The sequence below is a fragment of the Crotalus tigris genome, unplaced genomic scaffold (genome assembly GCF_016545835.1).
Source record: "Crotalus tigris isolate CLP2741 ecotype Arizona unplaced genomic scaffold, ASM1654583v1 scf7180000018831.1652172, whole genome shotgun sequence".
In the NCBI taxonomy this organism is placed as follows: Eukaryota; Metazoa; Chordata; class Lepidosauria; order Squamata; family Viperidae; genus Crotalus; species Crotalus tigris.
This window is the reverse complement of record NW_024097221.1, coordinates 484,080-508,927: the sequence shown is the minus strand read 5'-3', so window position 1 is coordinate 508,927 and position 24,848 is coordinate 484,080. Positions and strand designations below refer to the sequence as shown.

The 24,848-nt window shown below is 36.7% G+C and overlaps 1 protein-coding gene across 6 annotated transcripts in view; it reads left to right on the top strand.

Moving 5' to 3' along the window:
* The window catches only part of SHANK2 (SH3 and multiple ankyrin repeat domains 2), a 389,771-nt gene that overhangs the window by 225,062 nt on the left and 139,861 nt on the right, over positions 1-24,848 (top strand). For all 6 annotated transcript variants that reach the window (XM_039356871.1, XM_039356867.1, XM_039356868.1 and 3 more), the window contains 2 exons: positions 580-662; positions 2,173-2,297. In XM_039356871.1, coding sequence (XP_039212805.1) covers positions 580-662; positions 2,173-2,297 — 208 coding nt within the window. The remainder of the gene's footprint in view (positions 1-579; positions 663-2,172; positions 2,298-24,848) is intronic.

Here is a 24,848-nt window from a genome sequence, read left to right as displayed (position 1 = left end):
GTCAGATGATCATGTGGGATTCTTGCAGTATGCAACATTCAATAGGATTGAAAAGGGCTTTTGATGCAAGGCATAGCTTTTGAATATATTTGTGCCTTTTAGCTCCTTACTACAGCAAACCAAGCTCCCTTTAAATTTTAAAATGCTGCCTCATTTTTCTTCTGGTTGGTTTCATTTTGGATTCACTAGAAGATGCATCTGGTACATTTACGATTGAGGAGTTTATTAATGCTACTGTTGTTCAGTTTACTTTCTTTTTTGTTAGGGTCCTAGCTAGCACACAAGTGACATGATCGCACATTTGTTCAGCCACCACCATGCATGGTTTCTTCCTCAGCCTTCCCTGCATTGTTCCCTCTGTTAAGTTGCACTGTCATGTTCTCCTTTGCTATTAAGCCTTGTTTCTGTCTCTTTTCTTCTTCTATTGTTTGCTATGACATTTTCCCCATGTTTGGTTACTGCACTATTATTTGATTAACGGGCTGTGAGGATGATGAACCTGCACACTGGAGGAGCAGCTACTACGGTGGTGATGAAGGGATATAATAACGGTCGCTATCCTCGGAATTCTCTCTACAGTGACTGCATTATAGAAGAAAAGGCAGTGGTCCTGCAGAAAAAGGACAATGAAGGATTTGGGTTTGTGCTCAGAGGGGCCAAAGGTATGTGGATTTTTTTTATATCTGTGTGATTGGGGGAGTGCTTGTGTGAAAAATGGCAAGCATTTCTGAAAATAAGCAGGCATTATTCCTTATGCCTTTGGTTGCTAGACAACAGTGTTCTCTCTGTGCAGTAGAGTACTGATATGGATTTACTGGTTTCTGATCAAGCAGTTTTGAGAGAATGTGTGTCTGTCTGTGTCTGTGTGTGTTCACATAGTGTCTGTGTGTGTGAAAGAAATAATTGATTTGTGGAATAATTCAGAGGAGAAGTTGCCTAAATATTTTGCATGCCTGAAACCATCCTTGCTGGGGAAAAATAATCAAATTGTTTCATGTGAAGTGTTATTCCACTAAAATAATGTGCTAGTTGAAGGGGCATGTTGACTTTTTTCCTTGAAATGGTTTTGCAGCTTATTCAAAGTAAAAAACTACTGCAGAAAAATCAGGTCATTTTTTGTATTTTCATAAGCTGCAGGCATGTCAGATGGCCTTTTATTATGTATATTGTTTGAAAACTGCTTGTGTCTAAATGTGCCATTTCTTTCCTATATAAAATCTATTTCCATAGATTTATACAGTAAATAATGATCTGTGATCTGTTTTACTCTTTTGGCAAAATATATAAGTGGTAGTATATTCCAGTATCTGCTATTAACCTCCCCCTCCCAGTTAATAAATGGGCTGTTCCTTAGATTGCTGTCTTCAAGGAAAGGCTATACCATATCTACTTTATGGAGGAATCTCCACACCCTTATCTAGGAATACCACTTTCCTCACTAGAGTGTAGCAAACACCTATTGGGTTCCCCTAGCTATGCAATAGATTAACTCCACTGGCAAAACATACGTTTTGGTGGGGTCGTCTGGAAACCCAGTGACTTCATCACTGTGTCGATCAGCTGGCGCTGAGCTATCTATGCAGCAAACAGAGCTCCCTCACTATACATCTTAATTTCACATGGAGTGAGTTCAGATTACATATTCAAATACCCATTGAAAACATTTACTTCAAACTGTACTATTTTTCCCCCAAAGTGCTTTACTTTTATCTAAATTGTATATGGCAAACATAAAGCAGAATATGTGTCTGATGCACAATTATAGGATTACCCTGTTGGATTTAATGGCTTTCCTCCATACTAAGTGCTAACTATGTAATTACCTGCTTTTGAATACTTGAAATTCTTGATGCACTTGTATGAGGGTTTAAAACACTATTTTCAGATATAATCTCTACGTTATCAAATTCATGGCTTCCTGTTTATTAGCAATTAAATTCAGAACTTTGTTCGTTTGCTGATTAAACCCAAGAATTTATTAATATGGAAGAAAATAGGAAGATGGAGAGAGAGAGAGAAAGAGAGAGAGAGAGAGAGAGAGAGAGAGAGAGAGAGAGAGAGAGAGCAGTGGAGTACTTAAAGGCTTTCTGGCCCTGTAACAGGCAATGTTTTATGAAATAACATTTCATGTTTTAAAAGTTTATTCAAATATGTCATTTATTATTCCCAAAGCTGATACTCCAATCGAAGAATTCACTCCAACGCCAGCCTTCCCTGCTTTGCAGTACCTGGAATCAGTTGATGAAGGAGGGGTAGCATGGCAAGCTGGCTTGAGAACAGGAGACTTTTTGATAGAGGTAGGAAAATATGGTTAATTATTCTGGTGGAGATGGAAAATGCTACCCCAGTTTAGGGAAACTGATCTTTCTGTCTTTTGGCAGCAAGGCCTACAAGTAGTCCTCAATTTACAACCATTAACTTAGTGACTGTTCAGAGTTAAAGTGCACTGAAAAATGTGACTTATGACCAATCCTCACCCTTACAACTGACACAGCATCCCTGTGGTCACGTGATCAAGATTTGGGTGCTTGGCAACCAGCATGTATTTATAACAGTTGCATTGTCCTGGGCTCTTGGGATCACCATTGGCAACTTTCCCAGACAGCTTCTGGCAAGCCAAGTCAGTGGGGGGAGGGAAGCTGGATTTGCTTAACAATCACATGATAAACTTAACAACTGCAGTGATTTACTTAACAACTGTGGCAAAAAAGGTCATAAACCTGGCCACAACTCATTTATCAATTGCCTTGCTTTAACAACAGAAATTCTGATCTCCATTGGGGTCGTAAATTGAGGACTATCGTGCAATTACCAGTTTGATGCCATTACTTTTTTGCATATTTTTTTTAAATGTCTAATTTTTAAACCTGTTGTTTAAAATAGTAACACAAGTTGATGTGTGAAGTTCTAGACCTTGGTGTGTCCAACCTTGGCAACCCTGACAACTTTAAGACTTCTGGCTGGCTGAGGAATTCTGAGAGTTGAAGTCCACAAGTCTTAAAGTCACCAAGGTTGGACGCCCCTGTTCTAGACACTACATTGTGTTACAGGCGAGAAGCCTCCAGGAGAATGTCTATTAGATTAATTCTTCTTTCTTTACTTTGGGTAAATTTGATTTAAAGAAGAAATGATGCATTGTATATAATACTGAGTCTAAAAATGAGTTCTAGTTATTAGACGTATAGTTTACATACATAGCAGCAAGTAAGAGCCATTTTGGTGTAAAGATAGTAATTCCATCTTTATGGTAGCAAACTCCAATATTCTCCCCCCCCCCCGCCATCATTGGAAAACTTTGTATATTCATTTTAATGACAGATATCCTGGAGTTTGATTGGTTTTTAATCACCTGAATCAAAGTATTAGACATCAGATAGTAAATGTATAAACATGTTTCATAAAAAGGGAGCAGAATTTTGTCAGATATCTGATTTCAAATGTTTATTTTCAAATATAATTTCCAGACTTAAGGTACTTGGTTTCTTTTACGTTTGTGCATGTGACAGCTGGATTAAGATCCTGTACATTTTAGCCTATACTCTTAGTGCTAAACCAAACTTCAAAAATAGAAACTGATATCTTTCTGATTTCTTAACATTAGTTTTGGGCATTTATATATGCATTTAGCTGATTTGTGTTCTTCGTTATATTGATTTTAGCAGTATATATTGGAATAAAATGCATTGAAAGTTTGGTCTTTCTGTTTGTATAATCTCTGATTATTTGTCTTTAGACATTTTGTGTAGTATTGATTTGCAGGTTGATTGTCATACTATTGTCATAGTATGACAATCTATTGTCTATTAGAGAGTTTATTTGGGAGATTATTGCATGGATATTAAAATTTAAACTTCAGCTTCAAGGGCATTTTAATGTTTAGTCATTGTTCATAATGCAGTAACTAACCACATGTGTATGACAGAATATACTGCAAAGGATTCACCTATGGTGATCATAATTTAAATACAAGATTAGGCAGACCTGAAAACATGAACATGGACTGTAAGATTTTGAGACTTTGTTCTGTGAAGAGCAAATATTTAAAGTATTTTTGGGTGTCCTGAGGTTTCAGAATAAGTTTACCATGAAGAATGTGTAGATTGCTGCTTAAGAAACACAAGCCCCAAAACTCTTTCTACTGTAAAAGTTGTTAAATGTGGTTTTGGATGGTGGGCAATGCCACAAACTGTAAGGGTATGCCAACATTGCAGTGATACTTCTCTTGTGTTGCTAAAAGATATAGAGGAACAATTATCTAGGGTTAGTGTTCATTAAACTGTAGAATGATAAACTCGGAATTTACAAGGTTTAGGCAAGCTTATTGGGTTTTGCGTAGTATAAGAAATTTTCTAGAAACTTACTTCAAACTTTTGGTTATGCAGATCCATATGTCTTTTCAGCTATACATTAGATCTTTCTGGGGAATGGCTTTTTTTCTTTCAGCAGTCAGTTGTCTTGAGATACAGTACTGTATATAAACTTTTTTTTCACTTTAGTTTGTACACATGTAGCAAGTAAACAAATAAAATATGTGCTGGGAGAACAAGGTTGCAATGCTTGCATGTTCTTTGGAAGTAAAACTTATTAAAAACAATGACATCTAAAAAAATTTAGTATTCAGAAATCTCTGAATTCCCTGAAAATTTGTTTCAGAGATTTCTGAATACTTAATGGAATGTCTACATTTTATGGTTGGCAGAGTAATAAATTATTATAATTTGGGAACTGAACACCTTAGCAGTCCAAGTAACTAGAAACAATAAAGTTGAGGGTTGTTGTAGGGAGAAGGAGGAGTACTAGGCATGTTGTTTTTAAAAATAATAAAGGTGGGAAAAAAACAAAGAAGAAAAAGAAATGAAAACTGTCCCAGGTGAGCACTGTGATTGAGCATAAGCATGATCAGGGAGTGTCTCTCAGATATTATTGTCTATGAAGATTTACAGTACAAGTTCCTAGATCTCAAACACAGAATACTATATTACATAATTTTGTAATATTTTATCAAATAAATCCTTTTTTTCCTTTAAAAATGCTATTAATGTTTTGTCAGATTTATTTTAGACGTCATCTTTCAGGGTCATGTTGAAGATATATTTCTATTTATGTAATAGGACCTCTTATTTCCGTTCTCTTCCTCTCCATCCCCAAATCGCCACTGCACTGCATCCTATCAGCTCTGGATGACCCTCTAATCTTTTATTACAGCAAATCTCTGAAGAAAAAGAAAATCTGTTCCAAAGTATGATAGAAATATAGCTTTCACCAGCTGGTTACTTTTGGATGCAGCCCAAGATATTAATGCTGTTGTCTAGTATACAATTCAGTTTTTCTATTAAGCCCCGTTATTTTTAAAGATTGCTAACATAATCAGATTTTAAAATAAGCCCCTATATTACAATTTTTCACTGTACTGAAAAGAGAACTCTGCAAAGATTAGCCACTTCAGCCATTTTTAAAATAAGAATATACAAAAAAATTTGGCTGAGTCAGTCTGTCTTTGGCAGTGGAAAACAACAACAACAACAAGTGGCACTCTATTTCATAAGCAAAGCCTGTCCCACATAATGCTTACCATGATGGTGGATCAATTGCCTGCACTTTTAATTATCATATTAATGTTACACAATATTAATTCTAAATTATAACATAAGAATCATGAACATTATATTTTAAATATATTTGTTAATGAGGAATAGTTCTCTGAATTCACAGTTTTTCTGTTAGTATGTATTTAAGGAAGTTGCTTGGATTTTTTTTTTTAAATTACATACATATTTCATCTGAAGAACAATTAATTCCAGTAAGAACACTAAGGAAGGTTCACATGTTCTTTTCACTGCTGTGAAATTGGATTATGATAATGTTGGCAGTGACTGGCCTTAATGCTTGTTGCCAAGTGATAGAAAATCCTCAGTGAGTCAGATATTTATAATATTATATGCTTTCCCCCAACCTCAGCTTATAGCTGGAGTGCTATTATTGTAAAGGAAAAGTAAAATTTTTAATAAGGTGTTATTGTGTTATTTCATAGAGGTTATTAAATGCTTGTCCTGGGTCTTTAAAAATACATTTTAAACAGAAACAGAATAATTTCCAGTTATGATTTTATAAATGCACTATAAATGTTTATTTCAAAGTATTCTTCCAAAAGTTTATTTGCTGATTCAAAAATGAAGTTAAAAGCATGAGATATAAAAATAAATTATAGACATTGGTGTTCAACCATTAAATTAGAACAGAACCAAAAACATAATGAAAACTTCAACAGCCTGTGAATTTTTAATAAGAGAGTGTTCAGCTGATACTGCAAAGTTTACAAGTTTACAAAGTTTACAGTTAAACTTCTCTCTGGAGGATGTTTCACATATCTGATACTTGTAGCAATAGCAATAGCACTTAGACTTATATACTGCTTCACAGTGCTTTGCAGCTCTCTCTCTAAGTGGTTTACAGAGTTAGCATATTGCCCCCAATTATCTGGGTCCTCATTTTACCAACCTCAGAAGGATGGAAGGCTGAGTCAATCTTGAGCCGGTCAGGATCGAACTCCTAGCTGTAGGCAGAGTTTGCCTGCAATACTGCATTCTAACCATTGTGCCACCACAGCTCCTTTAATAGAACCACTTGTATTAAAAAAAGCTTCCTTTCCTACTTACCATATCATTTATTTGCGCACACAAGAAGCCTGACCGTGTCTTTTTGATCAGCAGAGCAAAGTGGCTTCTTTCTGACAATTTGACTAGTTGGTTCCTGAGGTTGTTTCATGCTTAATGTGGCAATTATGTCTGACTACATATGTATAGTGAATGTGTATCATTAATTATAAGTATTAATAGACCATTTTTGCAGGATCTGCCAGTCGAAGCTTCCAAGTATATACAAATGATTTGTTAGAGTATGTTCAGCATGTTTACTTCTTCTCAGGTATCAATTCTGCTACTTTAGATGCATGACAGTATTTTGATTTTGAGATTTTTCTGAAATTTGAATTGTGTGCTTTTTCCCCCCTCAAAAAAAAAAGCTTACTGGCAACACTAGCCTATTTAGTGCAGAGAGCCAAACTGCTCTGTATAATGTTTTTTTTTTTTAAAAAAAAAAAACCCTTAAAAATTATTCTTACCATATCTGGATTTGTTTTTAATTTTTTTAAGTATGAGAAGTTTTGTTCATTTATCTTTTGTGTAGAAATATTTGGCTTTGAAAAAAAAAAAGAAAAAAGCAATTAAAATGTCACTTTGTCCCCTCACTTCTCATTGCACTACACAGAAATGAAGAATGAAAAGTAATAAACAATAAAGATGAAGAGTAATAAAGAGAAATTACCTAACAAGCAGTTTATATCTTCTTCCACCTGTGCTTACTGGATAAAATAAAATACACTGAATGGGACATATACAGTCTTGAATTCTGTGACCATGCTTTCTTGGCCCTAGAGTTCTCCCACCACTGCAGGAAGGTGGACCTTATTTGATCAGCCCATCCTATGTACCTGATGAACCCAATGTGGTTTCGAAGGCAGCTTGAGTTTTTTTCCCCTGGAACTCTACTACATAGCTTTGCAGAAGCTCTTGTTACAACTTGGAATGTGCAGATGATGGGTACCATGGACCATATCACATCTGTGTGGACTCTTTGTGCATGGATCTCATAGAGCTTCACTAAGCTTTATTAAGTGGCTTAGAGAGATGGAGTGACATAAGACTGTCATTGGAGAAAGACAAAAAGTGAGGGTGACTGAGCATAGGTAAGAACCTATACTAAGACTTAACCTTCTGGTGATAAGGGTGGTGAAGCATAATTACTTCTCTGATCTCATTGCATCTGCAAGTAGGACAGCAGTTTCCCTGTTTAGGATAAAAAGATTCCTTCTGGATAAGGAGTACCACCTCTTCCCATATTAATCACTGCTTGAACCCCATGGTATTAGACAACTTTTGTCTATTCTCCAATCTTACTTTTTTAGGGAAGGTTGTCGCAAGGGTGCTTGGCACACAGCTACAAAGAGCCCTGGATAAAGCAGGTTATCTAGACCCTTTTCAGGCTATGACACAGCACTGAAACTGCATTCTAGTCCTCCTAGACCTCTCAGCAGCTCTTGATATTATGGAGCATGATATTCTTCTGGATCCACTCAAGAGTTGGTAGTGGTAGTCACTGTATTAAAATGGTTCTACTTCCTCTGTGGCTGGTTGCAGTCAGTGTTGATAGCAGAGAAGAAGTTGAGTCCTAAGCTTCTGAAATGTGGATTACCTCAGGGCTCAAGCTTTTCACCTCTCCTTTTGAACATCCACATCAAACTGCAGGGTGAGTCATCTGTTGGTATAAGTACAGTATCACCAGCACACTGAAGATACCCAATTATATATCTCCATCCCTAGTCAGTCAGACAGGCGATGCTGTGGGGGTGTTGGTCATGTGTCTAAAGGCTGTAAGGCTGGATGGGGAGGAAACCGCTTTGACTCAACTCTGTCTGCTTGCTGCCAATTGAATGGAAAAAGCACTATGATGGCTGAAAGAGTAAGAGCAGAAATATCTGTAGTGATAGAAAATTGACTTCATTTGGATGAACTTTTCTCCTTTTTTGCCCTTAGCCTCTCAGAAAAGCTAGACCATTAAAAGGTGGCGAAATTTGCTAAATATAGTAAAAATTAGGAGAAAATTATAGCTGTGGTCCATTAATTACCTATAGTTTTATTATTTTTGGACATAAATATGAATTTGCAGCAATAAATTATTCTCTGCTGTCCATGTGCTAGACCAATTGCTACACTTACGCTACAAGCTGTAACAACTTCCTAAAATCAAAGAAAATACAAAACTAGGACTTTTTTGCATTCATTGTTTAACATCCAAGTCATACTGTAAATAATTTATTTATTTGATTTTAGCACCACCTGATTCAAGATTGATTGTGGAATTGTGTACAAGCAGAAATGAGTATTACATTACATGAGATGCAGTTGGGTCTTTGTGCAAATCCCATTTAAACTATTATTTATCTGGAAATATACAAGTTAAATATACCTATGTTTCTTAAATTACATATGAAATCTAGTTTCGGTAGTCGTTAAGGCACCAGGCTAGGGATCTGGGAAACTCTTCTAGTCCTATCTTAAGCTCAGAGTTGGCTGAATGACTTTGGGATGAACACTCTCATCTCTAGGAAGAAGGGAATGGCAAATCACTTCTGAAAGTTTTACCAAGAAACTTTGTGCAGGAAAATGTCAGGAGTCACAGTTGACTGAAAGGCATAACCACCCACCCACCTCAAGTTAATATAATCCCACTTGATTTCTATGGTGAGCAGCTCTGCTCTAATAAAGATATAATTTATTTATATTTGTCAATTCTGATGTATCGTCTTTTTGTTGGGATATGGTCTGAGTCCAAGATGCACACTTTTTATGAGCAAATATCTCCACTGAAGTTTCTAAAATGTTGGTAAATTTTGCAGTGCTGAGATTGGTATCAGAAGCCAAGGGATTTCAGTGTGTTTAATCCATGAGATTCTGATTGTTTGGAGGAATAGTGCTATTTACTGCCTGTAATTATGTTATTAAAGGTTTCCCCTGTCTAGTTGTGTCTGACTCTAGGGAGCGGTGCTCATCCCCAACGTTGTCCATAGACACTTCTGTAGTCATTTGGCCAGCACACAGAACGTTGTCGCCTTCCCACCAAAGTGGTACCATAAGTATGCATTTGAATTGCTAGGTGGGCAGGAGCTGGAGCAAGGATGGGAGCTCACCTCATCATGTGGGCGCTTGAATCTTAAACCCTGACTGTCGGCTTTCCAGCTGAGAAGCTCAGTGTCTTTAACCACTGAGCCATTGCGCCACCCCAAATATATCATTATAATTATATTAAAAAGACCCTCTACCTTATTTGATTTTAACATAGTTTACGTCACTTCATCTCATTTATTCCTTTGTTTTATTCTACTTATTAGCTGTACAAATATGTATGTTCTTTTTTCCTTTTAATACAGTACATTTATAAATCAATAAAAATTCCAAACTTGAAGTTCTTTAAAAATGACTGCCTCTGCCAACTTGCTGCCCCCTTTTTATGAAGGAAAGTCTCGTAATTTATAAAAGAAGCTGGCAACACAGAGTTTGCTTTTGTATTTTCAGATAGCACGCCTTGTAGCTCACCAAAACTAAAGAAGGTCATTCCAGAAGTTACTTTTTAAAGGGATTGTTTTGAAGCATATTTTAAGGTTTGCAGCTGCCATATTACTATTTGTATCTGCATATATAAGAGGCATTTACAGTACAGTAGTCCTCAACTTACGACCACAACTGAGCTCAAAAATTTTGTTGCTAAGTGAGACATTTGTTAAGTGAACTTTGCCCTATTTTATGACCTTTGTTGCTGCAGTTGTTAAAGGAATCACTGCAGTTGTTAAGTTAGTAACACGGTTGTTGTGAATCTGACTTCCCCATTGACTTTGTTTGTCAGAAGGTCACAAACAGTAATCACATGACCCTGGGACACTGCAACCATCATAAATATGAGTCAATTGCCTAGCATCTGAATTTGGATCATGTGACCTCAGGGATGCAGCCACAGTTTTACAAACTTACTGCAGCAAACAGTAAGTTTGAAAAACGATCTTAAGTCACTTTTTTCAGTGCCATTGTAATTTTGAACAGTCACTAAATGAATTGTTGTAAGTCAAAGACTACCTGTATAGATGCAGGTATATAGTAGTTGGAAACATTCAAGCAGTCAACTGCTTGGAATTTGCTGGAGGTAGGAATTTCATCCTGCTGCAAATTGCAGGTTTCTGAGGAACAGTTTTTCTTAGGACAACAGCAGGGGAAGAAAGTGCTCTTAAATTCCTCTCAGTGTCCTTCTTTCTCTTGAAATGCTGATAATTATAAGCCTTCCCTCTCCAGCAGCTATTTCTTTTTTTTAAAAAAATGCACATGAAAAGCGAAGACACATTTAATCCTACATCCAATTTGACCATGAATAATAAGTACTCATGATACTCAGGATGGGGGCCTGTCTGCTGATTATAGAATAAATGTGTACTCAGATACTTTCTCTCTCATCTGTATATCTTGACATTAGATTGAATTGAATTGAACTCGGAAACAAGGAAGCTGCCTGTGGGAATGAATGAACACTATTAAGCTCCTTACTAAACACCGAGTGAAGGCAATGTAGAAGTTTTTTTTATTGAGCGGATAAACATCCTAGTTTCTTTTTGTTGTCTTGATAATCTTTTCATATTTATGTGCTTACGTGCATTTTTATGCCTCCTGTTCTACAACCTTAGGCAGAAACCAAATCAACCACCATCAGGAGAGAGTAGTTCCTAAGAAAAATATTAAGAATTATTAATAACACATATTACTGAATTTTTTCCCCTGCCTGAATCTTTGCTGTTTTTCTAAAGATACTGTAAATTTGATCTCGCTTTCTCTCCTGGTCTCATTCCTGCCCCCAGCTTAATTTTGTAGTTTCACATAAAAATAGCAAATATAATCAAATATGTATCAATAAAAATGTATTGACTTTATATCTATTGAATAACCATGATTTTGATCATAAATGAAACAAAATGTGAAGCTTACTGCATTTAAAAATCTGTTGATTAAGAACTGTAGTTGAATTGAAATAATAGATGCAGTGTAAATCCACTGTATACAGTTTCTAATATAAATATAACTGATTGTGCAGACTAGAGCAAGGCTTTTCAACCAGTGGTATGGGTACCACCTGTGGTACATTGGCACCTGGCAGGTGGTACGCGACCATCCTAGAAAAGTAGCAGGGGAGGGGAATGAGCTGAACTGGTGGCAGCACCACACAAGCCTGAGCGAGAGATGGCTGGAGCTGCAGGGCTGTCAGGGCTCAGCGGAAGCGCCAGGATCAGCACTGCTTTCCAGCTGATTGGCGCTTCTTCTGGACTGTCAGGGCTCAGTGGAAGCGCCAGGATCAGTGACAGGCTCCAGCTGGAGCTCGGCACTGATCCTGGCACTTCTGCTGAGCCCAGAAGAAGAACTGATCAGCTGGAATATTGCAGCATCTCCAGGGTCTTATGATTTACATTCAGATGCTTGGCAACTGATTCATATTTATGATGGTCACAGGGTCATGTGAAGTGACCAAAACCTGCTGCAACCACCCAGCAGACGGGGGGAATAAAAACCAAACACCCCCCACCCCACCCCCGCTGCCAATCCTCAACAGAAATGCTAAGAACAATGAAAACCTTGGACAGGAGGAAGAGCGCTGCCGGGCAGGCAGGCAGGTGTCTTGCTTGGCTATGGCTTGGGGGGCACTTTTTCACTTGGGGGGCACTGTAACAGTCACTAAGCGAACTATTGTAAGTCAAGGACTACCTGTTCTTCATCACTTTTTTCCTTTTTTTCATCAGGTTTTTGACACCTTGCTAGGCGACTGGTGGTACTTGGATACTGCCATATCCTAAAAGTGGTACAATGGGTGAAAAGGTTGAAAAGCCCTGGACTAGAGGGACTTTTAGACAGAGGTACAGATTTGATCACATCTTGAGTTGCCTTTTGGTGATCAAACAATTCTGTTCCTTTGAATTTTCCATTATGTGAGATCCTAGCCTCCTTTTATTGTAGTTGTATGGTTTGGTAGAATGGGAATCCCTATTTACAGAAAGTGAGTCTCAAGGAAATGAAGCACTTGATACTTTTGTCATGCTCTGAGAACACAGTCATGGGGAGCTTCTAGTTTAGCCTACCTCCCAGTGCCCAGTATCTAGCTATTATGATTAGATGTTACCACCATCTTAAAGATTACAAATACAGGGTAGATAGCTAGCTCAGCAGTTGCCACTTTGAAAAATACTTTTTGTATACAAACATACAGACATATTTCTCAGAACAGAAAAAGCTTTTGTTCTGAGTGCAGGAAGTCAATATAAATGATCCTTGCAAATTAGCAAATTAGCTCAGATTGGTTGAGTGATCTCTGTTGTTTTGGTATCAATTCTCTGTGAATACTGAAGAATTGCAAAAAAGTTGTACACGAGTCTTGGTGATCACAAATTATCATGCTCTCCTTTGGTTTCATTTTGAAACCAAAAAGCTTCAGAAAGAGGAAAGCTAGAAATGGTTTAGGGATGGAATCCATGGATTCTCTACCACTGATGGAAGGTATGCTGAAATCTTCTTAGGTGCCATTAAATTTTAGCCTAATATATTAGACCAGGAATCACCAACCTGTGGTCTGCAGCCCACCACCAGGCCATGGGCTATTGGCCATTGGGCTGTGTGAGTGGCTGGCCAGTGCACGTGCGTGTGCATGCTCTCAGCCCCCCACTTGCGCTAGTGTCACAGCGTCAGGCGGGCACTAGCAATGCTGTGAGCGTCGGACGGGCACTAGCATCACCATGAGTGCACCCCCGCTTGTACTAGTGTTGCGGTGTCATGCTGGTGGTATTGTCGCTGCAAGCTCACACTAGCATTGCAGAATTGCCCAAGCATCACATGGACACTTATGAGCCTGTTTGCGTTGTATGGGCTCTCGTCCCGTTTGCGTTGCACATGCACTCACGGCCCCGCTCATGCGCACAGCCCCATTCACACATGCGCATGCTCACATGCGTAAAGGCACCTTCACCCTCTCCCACCCCTGGCCACCAACCCAGAAAGGTTGGAGACCCCTGTATTAGACCCTCCTTTGTGTCTAAAGCTAATTTAATTTTTGCCTTGAAGAAAAGTATTGATGACTAAATTCTTTTGAAATTGAATCCAAAACTTGCAAACAACTTTGGTGAAACAACAAGCTTCCTTTCAAGGATGAAAAGGTTAATGATGAAGAGTTACATCAATGCATTTAGGGCATTTCTTAGGGATTTGAAATCTTGTTAATTTCATTTTATTGTAAATGGCTTTTTCTAACTGACTGCTTAGTTTCATCATAATACTTTGAATCTGTTGAGAAAAAGTTTTATTTCCTAATTTCTTCCATATCTGCTGTGCAGTCTTTGTTGCATGTATATGTCCACATATTTCTTTCACAATGGTAGAGTTGTATAGTCATTGAACAGAAAACTGTCTTTATAAAGATACAATGTTTTTATATATGCTTGTTGATGAGTTATTCTCTTCTTGCTGGACATATGGGCTGGACTGAGTCTAAGACAATATATTTGTGTGTATTGCAACTGGTATTAGAAGCCACGGGTTTCAATTCATTTAAGCATAGAGTTCCTGGTTGTTTGTGGGACCATGAAGATGGCTATCCAGTGCTATTTACTGTCTTCTGATTGTCGTCATATTTTTTAAAAAAATATGTCTTATTTTATTTTAACATGTTTTACCTGTAATTTTACTATATTTATTCCCTCTTGTAATCTTATTTATTAGTCTCACAAACATGTATTTCATTTTTTCTTTTTTATGTAGTTTTTGACTCTCAATTGATTACTTAATCAATGAAAGTTCCCTGAAAGGGCAACTTACAACATTGCTGTCTCCACCAACCTGGTTACAGAAGAGGCTGGCAGCACTGGCTCTGCTTATTTATTCTCATTCTATTTACCTTATCTCTATTCATTGAACAGCCAACTATCATCAACCTATGGGTTTTTAGTTTGATATGCACTGAAAACAATTATTATGACAGATTCTGACATTCATTTTAGTTTTTGCATTCATAATTAAATTTATGTCTTCACTTTTCTACATTTTCTGCTCCAGAGGATCAAACTACTTTCAACTGAATCCATTATATCCTTTTGCCTCCTCTTAATTTCACAAAGAAATTTCTTTCATTTTCCTCATTACTTTATACACTTTACCTATTGCTCTCTTACATTCCAAGTAATAATTTCCCATTTGCTATGGTTAGCACAAAGTGGCCCTATAGAAATTCATCTCTACCACACCCCTAATTGGTTTCATCAATTGAAGCTTTCATGTTTTTAATATTTTTAGTAAGATAAAGAAACTATAGACTGGATTAAATCCCTAGTCATATATGTCCCATGGGCAGCACTTGAAGACTGTTATTGCATGCAATTATTTGTTTTTGTTTCTGAATAATACACAATCCCAGATCTTGTGGTCTCTATAGATCAGTGATGGCGAACCTTTTAGAGACCAAGTGCCCAAAAACCGCCCCCTACCCACACTCCGTCTCCCATCCTGCCTGCTCCACCCCTGCCCGCCCTCTGCCCCGCCCACCTGCAGGGCCATGCACCGCCTCCATGGCCTGCTGCAATAGATCGCCATGGCAGCTCTGCAGCGCCATGGCAGTCACGACCTCCGCCCACACCCCGCAGCATCATCTGCACACTATGGGATGCGAGGGCGGAGTCTTGTCCCTGCTGCCTGGCTATGTCCTTGGCTGCGCTGCTCCGTGCAGGCTGCCCCCAGGGGCGACTCTCCTCCAGGGGGGCTTCTGGTGAGGAATGGGCCGTGGGGGGAGGTGGGGTTGGGGCGACGGTGCGCGTGCCCACAGAGAAGGCTCCAAGTGCCACCTCTGGCATGCATGCCATAGGTTCGCCACCACTGCTATAGATTATGGTTTAGCAGAATTTGGGAACATTGTTGTTAAGTTTTCTTCAATAAATTATAATTAAATCAACCATAGTTAGAACTCTAATTAAAAAACCATTAACATACTGTGTGAACAAAGCCAATCTCTATCATAAAATTTCATTCTACTGTTTATCACTATCCTAATTTAACTAAAAATTTAAATTATTAAAGTTGGTTCTATATGTAAACTGACTAACACTTTTAGAATGACTGATGTTAACACCTATGAGAAAAGCCTCTTCTTTAATGCTTGAAAGGCAACACAAGACAATACTTTCTTGTTTTTAATCAAGTCACACCAGATTACTTCCTTCGATACTCTAATTAAGGATACATTTATTTATCCGTTACACTTGAACACAGCAGCAAATCTGCCCCATCACTTAATATTCACTTAGCTACTCTGTCAGTATATTATCACCCAATTAACAATAAGCAGCTATTTTTGTGGCATATTTCCTTGATTTTTTTCAAGGTTTTGTTTTGGTATGAATTTTATTGATCATCAGTTTAAGCACTTCGAATGTTCCATGCTTAGTTTCACGCAGAAACTTGAAAAAGATGCAGCTATCTTAAAGAGATGCAATACATGAACCACCATGCATCCCAGAGCACTTGAAAGAAAAACTCATGATAACGAGTGTTGCTGCTGCATTTTTCCCCTGAATTGATGATGCAGGAAGTTTGATTCTTTTAAAAATGTGCTAAAACATTTTCTGATTTGTTTGTTTGTCTTATGATTTTTATACTTAGTATAACAATTAATTAATTAAATTCATTAAATTCATTAATTAAAACAATAGTTTCTGGAGGAAAAGTTAATAAAATGGCTATTGCTATTGTGTATAGCACCTGCTTCTATTACCTCATAAATTGATTCTGTAGAAATCACTGTGAAAATACTGTTCTAGTATGCTAGATAGAAGCAAAAAGTCTAGTCTAGATTTTCTTTAAAAAAATAGGTTCTAGAAAACATCTGCTTCTCTACTTAAATCAATGTACTTAGTTAGTAGTTGGAAGCTGTCTGCTGTATTCTAAATGTTTGGAAAACATTTTTTGATTTGGAAGAAGTCAAGGATTAAGACATATCACATTCATAAAGGACTTCCTTAAACATTTCTCTATTCTTGGATCTCCAACATGGTATGCATGGCATGCTTCCTCCCCAATTTACTTTCTAAAGAAAAAGAAATGTTTAACCTCATAATTTCAGCATGTCACTGGGAAATATACAACAGAAGCTTCAATTGGCAAGAAAATCTTTTCCACCAATAAATAATGTTTATCTCTTTTGCTTTCTCCTTGGTTCTGATTTATGCTTTTCATGATCCAAAAGGTTTGTGGTGCATAAATCCATTAGCCTGGGTCTTTTCCAGTTTGATGTATCTGGAGGTCACTGGATTGAGGAAATCTGATTTAAATTCTGATAGCTTTTAGCCTTAGAGCCTTAGAGTAGAGGCTAGAGAGTCATTAATTTTCTGCAGTCCTACTGTGAATCAGTTGTGATATTGAAGCGTATTAATATGAACATCATTAATTCCAACAGAATTATTTAAGAGGCAGTATCTTGATGGAGTAGCATATATTATATTAAATGGCACCTTCGGCTGATTAAAAGGTAAAGTGACATACATTTGATAATTATGGAAAAAAAATTTCATGAACTCTCAGAACTGTAGAATTCAAAGACTCATAGGATAAGCCTATATCCTAATTAAGCAAGTAATAGCCACTGCAACAAGCATTTGTTGAATATGCATATTTTCTATTCAGTTGTGATAACTATTATACAGTTCAATAACTTTTCTGATTTATCTAGAGAATGAAAAGTAACCAATCTATTTTAACATATTTCTTTTGAATGGTTAAGTAATTGAACATTATCAAGTAACTGAACTCAGGGCAACCTGCTACATTTAAATTTTAATAATTGCAAAAAAAGAAAAGTAAATTATTTTTAGTGATATATCCTCCCCTTCTCTTTCATTTGGATTGCCAGTGATCATACTTGAATTCTGCATCAAACATTAGCAATTGCTATTATTTCTGAATGCTAAAAACTATATTCTAGATGTGATTGCTGTGTAACATATTGTAAATAAGATAACTATTCTTGCTTGAATTTGGTTAGACTTTGTGGATATACTGTCAGTTTTGTCTTTGTAGCATAGTCTTCCAGATTGATATCATAGAGAAAGTATCTCTTTTCCAGTGCTGTGCTAAGCAAAATGTTACAGAAAAGGCAAAAATATCTATAATGGTCATGAAGAACAATAGTTGCCAATTTAGATCCATTTGACTTAAAGATGGGCATTAGGTTCCCTTGGCCTGGAAACTAACTGAAGCAAAAGGAATCATAAATTTATTGCATGACTCACAATTAGAGTCTTATAAAAATAGACAGCAAAGATTATGTCCAATCCAAAAGTCTTTTTTGAGACAGAAATGCCCAAGTTTATATTGCAGGGGAAAATGAAGAAAAAGAAAAGACGGAAAAGAAGATGGTCAATAGCGAGGTAGATAGGTTTCATAGCAGTAATAATGGGTATACCACTGCAAGTCCTAAGAGACCCAGGTTGGGGAGAGATCAACTGGAGAGGGTTTTTCTATGTAGTCACTAGGAATCAACAATAATGTGATGCCACCCAATCAATCAGATGTGTGTCCATCATAGCTTTAGAACTGTGTTAATTGAGATTACAGTAGAACTCGGAATAACAAAGGCAGTGACCCATCTTTGGATTTTCATATTGCTTCCTGAAATTAATGTTTATCTAAACAGGGCTGATTCCTCTGATAAACAAAGATAACTTTCAATTTTCATGGAAAATACATATCAGAGAAAAATTGACTTCATATGGCTTCTCTGGTGAGACATTTCAAAGGGTGGAATACAACAACAGACAGACACAAAAGGGGAAGCAAGGAGACTTCTAGATACAGAAAGGCAGCATGTTTAGCAATTGACATCTTGGAGGCTTAGCTTCAGAACCAGGCTAACTGACTCTTGACAATTCCTAAAGTATTATAGACATTTGTCCTAGCCAAATTTGATGCACTGCCATAAATAGTAACTGATGGCAGATGCCAAAAGACTCCCTACTATAAAAGAGTCTGCCCTTGTGATTGATGAATGAGGCATCCTACAATACTGTCCTTTTGATGGGAGTTTACATGCTGCATGAATTAGATTCCACATTAAACAAAACAAAACTACCAGATAGATAGTTTTGTACAATTGTTTATTTTTTTCTTGGCAGCCTACAGGGCAATTGTTACTTACAATGTGGCCAAATTTTGCCTATTAATAGCAAATACTATCCAACATTCTGAGCTCCTTTAAAATATATATATACACTATTTTAGAAAAATATCTTCACATAAATGATTTGTTGTGATTTCTTTGATTCCTTCCTACTGTTGTATCTATGAATTATGAGGGGGTTTATGTATATACTCTGGTTTAATACCGTAATAAAAAATTTACATATGGTCGTTGCTTAATGACAACTCATTTAGTGACTGTTCAAATTTAAAATAATGTTGAACAAATAATATTGATGACTGGTCCTTGAGGTTTCAACCATTGCAGCATTTTTCACATGGTCACAATCTAGATGCAATTACAGGGTTGCAGCATATCATAGTCACATGTTCATCTTTTGTGATTTTCACTCCCAGCTTCCAACACAAAGACAATGGGAAAGCCAGCATGAGGTCATAAATGGAGATTGCATCACATCACACTTAATAATGTTGTGGGATTTGCTCAATTTGTCTCATCTCTTTAATTTTCCTGAAATCCCTTAAGATTATGCCATCAGGCCCAGGGGCCCCAGGAGATATGTTTATTGAGGTGGATGTATTTATACTCTCTTTTCTTGGTGTGTGTGTGTGTGTGTGTGTGTGTGTGTGTGTGTGTGTAGTAAATTAAATAAATAATGATGGCAGGACTACCATACTTACCATTGTACCAATGAAGGAGAATATTTGTAGCTCAGGGTGGAAATGAGGGGTCCTTGATGCTCTCTGAGCTTGCTTGTTTTTTTGCATCTGCAGGGGCAAAGGCAGAAAGTTTTCACATTCGTTTAATGTGATTCAATCTAATGAATCCTCGGGTTACAAATGTAATTGGCAGGCTTCATTACATTTGTAACTCAAGGATTACGTGTACTAAAAGTTATATCATCATGGAATCCTTCAAGCTTGAAATTATCCATATTGTGTTGCATAGAGTTTGAGACAAGAGACTACCTTGTTGTCATCATTCTCTGACTTTCCCTTGTAACCTGACAAGATGTAATCACATGGAATTGTTAACTTAGATGTAAGCTTGTGAAAACATGTAGATTGCTGATGTCAATGTCCATATGGCTTGACTACTCAGATCACAGACAACAAGAAATGTAGCTGGGTCTAGATTGTTAAATCTTGATTTATAAAGCAAACATCATTGTTAGGTTCAGAAAATCCCATTGCATTTTCATTTTTTCTTTCCTTTATGACATTCTTGTTGGCTTTCGGCCTATTAGCTATTCTCTTTAAAATTTTCACAATGAAGCACTTGAATGTTGTAGAAGTATGACAAAGTGTTTCATGCATGTGTATATAAAAAAAACTGTGAAATACATTCATGATTATAAATGGGGGAAAAATAAAGGAGAACCAGCATTTTGTGAAGGCAATTACCGTGATCATGTGGCCAGCACCTACTGAAAAACTGTAAAGATGTTCCTACAAGGTCCTGCATTTTTAAAGGGTTGAAGGTGATGTACAGCAGAGATCCCCAACCTTTTGGGCACCAGGGACTGGTTCCGTGAAGAGAGGTTTTTCTGCGGACCAGAAGATGCATGGTTTTGTGTCCTGCCTGCATCTCGCGGATGGGGGCTTTGCTTGTTTGTGCGGACCAGTTGCTGGCATACCACGACCCAGTACTGGTCCATGGACAGGGGGTTGGGGACCCCTGATGTACAGGACTATTGGAATGTTTTTTTTTTCTTTATTTTTTTCTTCGTTCAGCCTTTCTGGTGAAAATTTAGATAGTTTACAGCTGCAAAAAACATAGCCTTAGTAATATAGGTCTTCGTCTATTTAACGTCTCAAAATTTTAATATTTTATTTAGATTTACTCTAGACTTCCAAGTAACATATGTCTGCTTTATGGCCACAGTCACTATCTCTATGAATTTCTGAGCCTAGGGAGATAAAACCTGTTATTGCTTCAACTACTTCATTTATTGGCATTGTGTTTTAACATCTTCTTGGGTTCCTTTTTTACTGTTTGTTTTTCATATTGACCAGCAGATTGACATTAGTTCTCTCTTGTTTCATTTTCAGTAAAAAAATTCCCTTTTCACTTCTTCTTCTTCTCCTTCTTCTTCTTCTTCTTCTTCTTCTTCTTCTTCTTCTTCTTCTTCTTCTTCTTCTTCTTCTTCTTCTTCTTCTTCTTCTTCTTCTTCTTCTTCTTCTTCTTCTTCTTCTTCTTCTTCTTCTTCTTCTTCTTTTTCTCCTCCTCCTCCTCCTCCTCCTCCTCCTCCTCCTTCTCCTTTTTAAGGATAGTAGTGCAGAGGTTTAGAGATCTTGGGGAGCATGTTAAATTTTATTCTGTAAGTCATTAACAAGATTGTAGGGCCCAGGACTGAATATTGTCCCTGCTTATCCTATTAATTGTCATATCATTAACCCCATATTTAATTAGTTTAAGAAGAATGCCATAAGTCGTTTTTGAAGACCAACATAGTGACTTTCTTTAATGGGCTATAAATTATTTATTACATCTATATCCTTTCACAATTGAAAAGATACTCTCTATGTTGATTTGAGCAAAACATTTATAATGCAGTTGTTATAGTTTGTTGCACAGTCAGCCAGGCATTTAGACTGAATTTTATATTTTTACCCACCTGTCAGGTCCTTCCCAAGGACCGAGGTTAGGCAGATGTTGTTGTTGGTATCGTCACAGCATGTAAACTGTTTCAAGTAAAGGTGCCTTTTGCAACTGACTGATGATGATTTTGTCAGTGCCAATTGGCTTCAAATGGTGCTCCATATGTTTTGGGATTGCATTCAAGGCACTTACAGTATTTACTATTGTTTCAGTCTTTGTATATTTGCAGCAGGTAAACACTTTTTTCTTCCAGTATCTTACAGTTGGTGGTCTTGATTGCTCAGCAAATAGTCCTGAGTCCAGTAGCCCATTTGTCAGTAGATGTCTAGGAATTCTAATATCTAGCATGGTTCTTGTTGACCAGATCCGATATGGGTTTCTCCAAATTGCATTTCACCTTACTGGTGAAATGGGAGAGGCACTCTTCATCTGGCTTCTCTGATGAGACTTGTCTAGTATGGTGGAATCTCTGGCAAAGCTTTCATCTTCCTTAGAACACATAACCAACTCAAGGTAGTGCCTCACTGGGAGTGATTGTTATTAAGGTAGTCCTCAACTTACAACCATTCATTTATTGACCTTCAAAGATATAATGTCACTGAAAAAAATAGCTTTCACATTTTGGCCATTGCAGTATCCCCATGGTCACATGATCAAAATTCGGACTCTTGACAACTGGCTCATATTTATGACTAATGCAGTGTCCTGGGGTCATGGGATCACCATTTATGACCTTTTGAAAAGCAAAGTAAATGGGGAAACCATTTAACAACCATATTATTAACTTTTAGCAACTGGTGATTTACTTAACAACTATGGCAAGAAATGTCATAAAATGAGCAAAACTCACTTAACAATTGTTTTGCTTAGCAACAAAAGTTCAATTTCAGTCATAAGCTGAAGACTACCTGTATTATTTTTCATTACACAATCAAACAAATGTTTAGACTGGATTTGGCATTTTTAACCACCTATAAAATCATTCCCAGGAGCTAGGAATAGGCAGATATTGTTGCTTGATGGTATTAAAGATACCACTGTAGGATGTAAGCTGTTCCAGACAAAGCTGCCTTTTGCAATTAACTGATGGTGATTTTGTCAATGTCAGTGATGTTCAAGTAGTGCTCCATTTGTTTTGGGATTGCATCAAGGCACCTATTATTATTGATACTACGTTTGCTTTCTTTGCCACAATCAGTCTACTTTTATTTGCAGGTCTTTGTAATTTTTTTTCAAGTTTTTTCTGTTCCATTCTGCTGTCTCCAAATGCTGCAATGTCCACTATTCAGACTTTTTTGTCTTTTTTATTGACAGATATTAAGTCTGGGGTTTTATGTGGCATATGCTTGTCTGTTTTATTTCTAAATCCCAGAGACCTTAGCTTCTTTATTTTCTATTACTTTGCCTGTTTTGTGGTGCAACCAGTTCTTGCTTACAGACAAATGGTACTTTGTGTAGGTATTCCAATGCACTTCTAAACTAAATTTATATGCTGCCTGACCCGCAGCAATTCTGGGTGGTTTACAAATGATTACAAAGATTTAACAAGTAACAATACAGGAAACATTAAAACAACACAAAATAAAGGAAATGAGTAAACAAACCTGGATAGGAACAAGGAAAGGGGGAAAAAGAGTGTAATTGTCCTTGCAAAAAGCCAGGGTGAAAAGCTACATCTTTATGAGCCGAAATATAGTCAACTCTTGATGATATACCATTTCTACAATAGCAAAGGAATTGAAATGTATTTCATAGACTTCTGGTTTTTGTGCTGTAGTGTACAGCTGTGGGATTGCGGAGCTCTGCATTCAACGGCTGTTTTCGTCCTGCCAGGGGACCCTAAATGGGTCTGAAGTCACCCCAGAGAGGCAATGAAGAAAGAGGGAAGCCCCAATCATCACGGAATGATGGCGGTCATTCCATTCGATCCAGGGAAAGCCCTCTAACCCAACAGGAGAAAGGCTAACTGCACACCAGCAGCTAGCCCAAGCTACTTGCAGCCGAAGTTCAAGAGCATGAACCAGAACAACGGTGAACAGTGTGCTTGGAACTGGTGAGAGCATTGATCTTCTCTCCTCTACTCTGTAACTAAGTCCTTGGGAAAGATCCCCAAAGTAAGAAAACCTCTGAAACTGAAGGGAAGGGACTATCCTCCAGAGGATAAGAAAGAAGATTTAACAAATTGAACTATAGAATTGCCAGAAGAACCATTAGAGTTTGGGAGACAAAAAACATATTCTACACATCCTATCTTCTCCACTCCCAACAATACTTACAAAAATACAAGAACTTCCTGGCAAGCAGAATATATCAACTTGGAAAACTACTTGGCAAAAGAAGAAGGCCAAGACAGATTTATGAGATCTGATTTGCCTTACCAGATGGAGTATTACATGAGCAAACGCTTGTTTGAATACAGTTAAACGAACAGATAACTTTGGATATAAAAGGGCCTTACAATAAGAGGGATAAGAGCTATAAATAATATAGTATTTTTCATAATATATAAAATGTAAAAATATTGGGATGATGTATGTGAATGAAAAGTTTGAAATTTAAAAGTAAATTAAGTTGAAGAGAATTAGGACTAAGGAATGACTGAAATACTGAGGTGAAATTAAGCTTAAGAACTTTGAAAATAGAATATATAGTGATTTAATAAATTAACTTTTACAAATATAAGTGAAATATAATCTGATCAGAAAAGATGTTATATAGGTAGATATCATTAGATAGATAAGTATAATATTTTTATAATGCATGAAATATGAAAACATTGGGATGGTGTATCTAAATGGAAAATCTGGATATTTAGATGATTAATACTGAGAAAATTATGACTGATAAGAATTGTTTGAATATTAAGGGGAAATTAAGCTTAAATAAGAATTATGAAAATAGGATATATGGTGAACTAATAAGATGATTTTTATAAAAACAACACAAGTTGATAAGAAAAAAATGTCATACATGGACGTTATTATTTGTACAAACATGAAAAAAATTGTTTATATTTAACCATTTATGTACTGAAAATATTAAGAATTATATTTGATTAAGGTTGAAGAGGGAGAATACTATTAGGAGAAGGGAAGATCAAAAATATACTATTAATTAATATAGTAGTTATGGAATTACAAAAATTAATTATTATTAACTGTTAATTAACTACTATTGATTGTTTTTTTCAAAATATATGAACCAAGACAACACGCTATACACTAGGCACTTAAGGATTGTTATTGTAAAAAACAATAAAACAAACACTAGACATAAGTAAAATCAACAAAAAATTAATATAAACATCATTTAAAACTTCTTTTTGTAAAATTAATTCAGCTGCATCAATAAGAGAATATAAGCTGTTTCTTTATAAATTTATCAAAAATCAATTGCTATTGAAATTGTGGGAAACCACAAATGAGCATCTA